Source organism: Trypanosoma cruzi, genomic scaffold, assembly GCF_000209065.1.
Source record: "Trypanosoma cruzi strain CL Brener 1047053516775 genomic scaffold, whole genome shotgun sequence".
Classification (NCBI taxonomy): Eukaryota; Euglenozoa; class Kinetoplastea; order Trypanosomatida; family Trypanosomatidae; genus Trypanosoma; species Trypanosoma cruzi.
The window spans coordinates 122,903-126,451 of record NW_001849560.1 but is presented as its reverse complement, the minus strand read 5'-3'; the positions used below and the strand labels follow the sequence as shown (position 1 = coordinate 126,451).

The following is a 3,549-nucleotide window of genomic DNA, read 5'->3' as shown; positions in this document are numbered from 1 at the left end:
GAACTACTCGCCACATGCTGTTGCTGCTCTATTTGTTGTGAAGACGTCTCACGCCTCACCGTCTCCTCACGGTAACGCCGGAGCGATTCTTGCAGCTCGCCATCTTTACGCAGAAGTGCTTCATGTAGTTTCATAATTTCCCCTCGTTTTTGGGCCAATTCTTCACGAAGCGCCGTTGTGGTGGAGACAAGTTGTCGTTGAACCTGATTCTTCTCCTTTTGAAGCTGCGCATTGTCCTCCTCAAGATCCGTAATGCGTCGCTGAAGTGTTGCCACCTCCGTTGCTGGCACCATCGTCGACATTGTTGCCCGCATAGAATCTATCTGTGCCTCAAGTTCATCCCTTTCACGACGGAACGCCTGAATTTCCTCGCGGTGTACCTCTGCCGCTTTCCCCTTCTCTAACTGCAGTGTCAACTTCACAATTTGCTGCCGCATGGCCGCAATAAGTTTTTGAAAGTGGTGGTCCTCGTTGACTGTGGCAACGTTGATCACCTTCTTTGTCACCCCCGCAAACCGAAGTGTGTTAATTGTCTGTTGGTAACAGTACGCACTGGGCGCAATGGTGGCAAGCATGATCGTTTTGCTGTTTCCACCCAAACTATCGGATAGCAGCCAGGTGAGGACACTATCGCGGTATGCGGGAATGACATGTTTACCAGATTGTTTTTCCGACAGCTGCAGAATAACACGTCCGAGTGTGGTGAGAGACAAGTTGATGTTACGGGCCTCCTCGAAGCGGTCACCTGTGACACCAGACTGCGATACCCGTTCACTTCCCGCGAGGTCAACCATGTTGACTTTGCAGACCCGCGTCTTTGTCACCACCGCCGCCTCCTCTCTTACGACTGCCACGCGCGTGATGTGCAGTTGCAATATCGCATGGCTGCGACTACTGTATTCATTCATTCTCGTCTCCGCCGTCGCGCGTTCACGCAGACCGCTCATCAGTTGTTTCATGACACCCTCCGCATCCCGAACCTTCACAAGCGAGAGACCCTCCACGTACGGCCCACGTGACGGGTGCTGCCGGATCCGCAAAGACGATTGCGATGAAGCGGATGGCGACTGCAACGGGGCGGCACCGGCCCCTCCTGCTGCGGCTGCCGTGTCCCGCCCCCCGCCACCGCCATGGAACAGCAAGTCGTGGACCCGTTCACAGTAAATCTCTAAAAAACTACACTCCACATTATACGAGATGGACTCGTCCTCCTCACGTTCTTTTCGCATCAACTCAAAGAGGTCTTCACAGAGGCGCGGCATAATTCCGCGCTCTTCCGAACGCAGGGAGACATATTCAGGTGGCCCCAGCAGACTGTGTGTCTTGCCACTTCCCGTCTGTCCGTAGGCAAAGAGGCATGAGTTGTAACCTGTCATAACCGACTCATACATGCGCGGGCCAATGAAGGCATACACGGAGGCCTGGTCGTCGTAGGCTGGCACGTTGGCAAAACACGGTAAACCGCTAAATGGCACCCGCGACGTCGTGGCAGAAATTGGTTCATAAAGACTGCCGATATAACTGTTGGTTCTGCTGCACGCAGAGGGCGCACCAAACAAAGAAGCACTACGGGACACGTTAGTTGAAGTCGCGGTTTCTCCGATGGATGAACGCGGCGTGAAGGTTGGCAGTGCCACCGCGGAAGGAAAAAGCGGCAAAACATGCGGCGGCACACTCCAAAAGATCTTGTCGAATGCAAAGACATGCTGCTGGCCGGTATTGCTGCTACTGGCGCCCATCGTGGCATTGTTAACATCTGTCAGAGTGATGGTGTGATCGTTGAGGACCGTCACCGTACATTCAAGGGGCGACTCACGTGCATTCAGCGGCCGCACACGCACCGCCACGCACACCGCCGATGTCTCTGACGCCATTCCCAACTATTTTCCGTCCCCTCCTCCCTTCCTCCCTCCCCTTCCTTCCTTTACTGTTGCCTTAGCCCACTAAATGAGTGAGATAAATGGACGCAGAATAAAAAACAAACAAAACAACGACAACAACAACGCACAAACAGAAAAAGAAAGAAAGGACAAGAGGCAGCGTAGATATTCTTCCACTCAACTTGATGCGATCCACCCTGCTTTTTTTTTTTTTTTTTTTCCATGCGTCCGGTGTGCCTGTGCACCAATTCTCTCCCTCCCGCTATAATATATTTATGTACGTATGTATGTATCTGTGCATGTGTGCATGTGTGTGTAGATATCCCCCTTTCCTTCCTCCCTTTTGCCTCTTTTATTATAAAAATGTTATGACTGTTGTTTGTTTCCTTCTTCTTCTTCTTCTTCTCCTTCCTACTTCACGTCCCTCCCCACCTCCAGAAGCAGAGATACAGACATAAATAAATAAATAAAAAGAAAGAGAGAAGAAAATCCATCGTACATAACAAATCCCACACATGTGTACCCCGTGCGCATTGGAGTCCCCCTTCCCCCCCCCCCCTCCTCTTCTCCCAGCAGCAGCGGTGTCACCACAACACATACATGTGCGCATATACGCAGACTAAAAACAAAAATAAAAAACACAAAAATTGTCTTCTTCATAAATCATTTTGCGTAAATATTACAAACGCCTTCCCCTGTATAACCAGAGAGAAAGAGCAGAACATCTTTATAGACAAATATATACACATATAAAGTGAGTTTTTTTATTTTTTATTTATTTTTTTATTTTTTGTGTGTATGTGTATGTGGTGAATCGCGCTTTAAAACAGGCAAAAAGTAAAAAAAAAAAACAAAACAAAACAAAACAAAACAAAAAGAAAAAACAAAAACAGAGACACAAATTCCACCTACTTGCATTCTAAAAAACAACCGCAAAAAAAACAAACAAACACAAGTCCACACACACACAAAAAAAAGGATGAGACACACGTTTTAATACACGCATTTTACCAGCAGAAATAAATATTTATATTTATTTATTTATTCATGCATGTACTTAAATTGCATCCCATCGTATCAACAACAACAACAACCCGTTTCTTTCTTTTTTTTATTTTTAAATGTTTACTTGTCGCTTCCAATCATGCACGGCGGTTATTATTTTGCACGTGACATGACAGACGGTGTCCATCCACACCTCGCTGCTTCCTTGACGGCCTCGCTACGCACATAAACACAGAGAGAGGGAGAGGGAGAGCAATTCTCCAGAGACAAACCCCCTTCCCTTCCCTTCCCTTCCCCTCCCTCCCTCTCTGCGTCAAAAAAAAGAAAAAAAAGAAAATGTGTTTTTAATAATATAAATGATTTATTAATTTATTATTATTTTTTTTCCAAAGGAATTGACAATAAAAAAAAAAAAAAAAGGAAAAAAGGAAGCTTATCTTTTTGCGATTTGCCTCCTTTTGTTGCCATCGCCTCTCCGCATACCCCGCCTTTGCGTTTCTTTTTTCTTCTTTCTCTCCACCGTTGTGTATTCCCCCCCCCCCCTATACGACATTGGGATCCATCGCAGCACCGCCTTCGTCGTTTATTGAGGAATGCGCTTCCTTCTGTTCTGCTTGAATACTCCCTGGCCTGAGAAGCGTGGGCGCAACATGAAAGGCACGTT

At 47.3% G+C, this 3,549-nt stretch overlaps 1 protein-coding gene across 1 annotated transcript, besides 9 other annotated features; it reads right to left on the bottom strand.

Moving 5' to 3' along the window:
• Tc00.1047053510527.9 (kinesin, putative) lies at positions 1-1,874 on the bottom strand (the record flags this gene model as incomplete). The annotated part of the gene is made up of 1 exon (XM_797945.1): positions 1-1,874. A coding segment is annotated over one exon (1,874 nt), but the record flags the coding sequence as incomplete, so codon positions are not given.
• Positions 1-3,549: a sequence feature (heterozygous, Esmeraldo-like haplotype).
• Positions 1,887-1,924: a sequence feature (GA-rich).
• Positions 2,148-2,195: a microsatellite.
• Positions 2,267-2,291: a microsatellite.
• Positions 2,640-2,672: a sequence feature (AT_rich).
• Positions 2,723-2,756: a microsatellite.
• Positions 2,898-2,926: a sequence feature (AT_rich).
• Positions 3,159-3,190: a microsatellite.
• Positions 3,227-3,271: a sequence feature (AT_rich).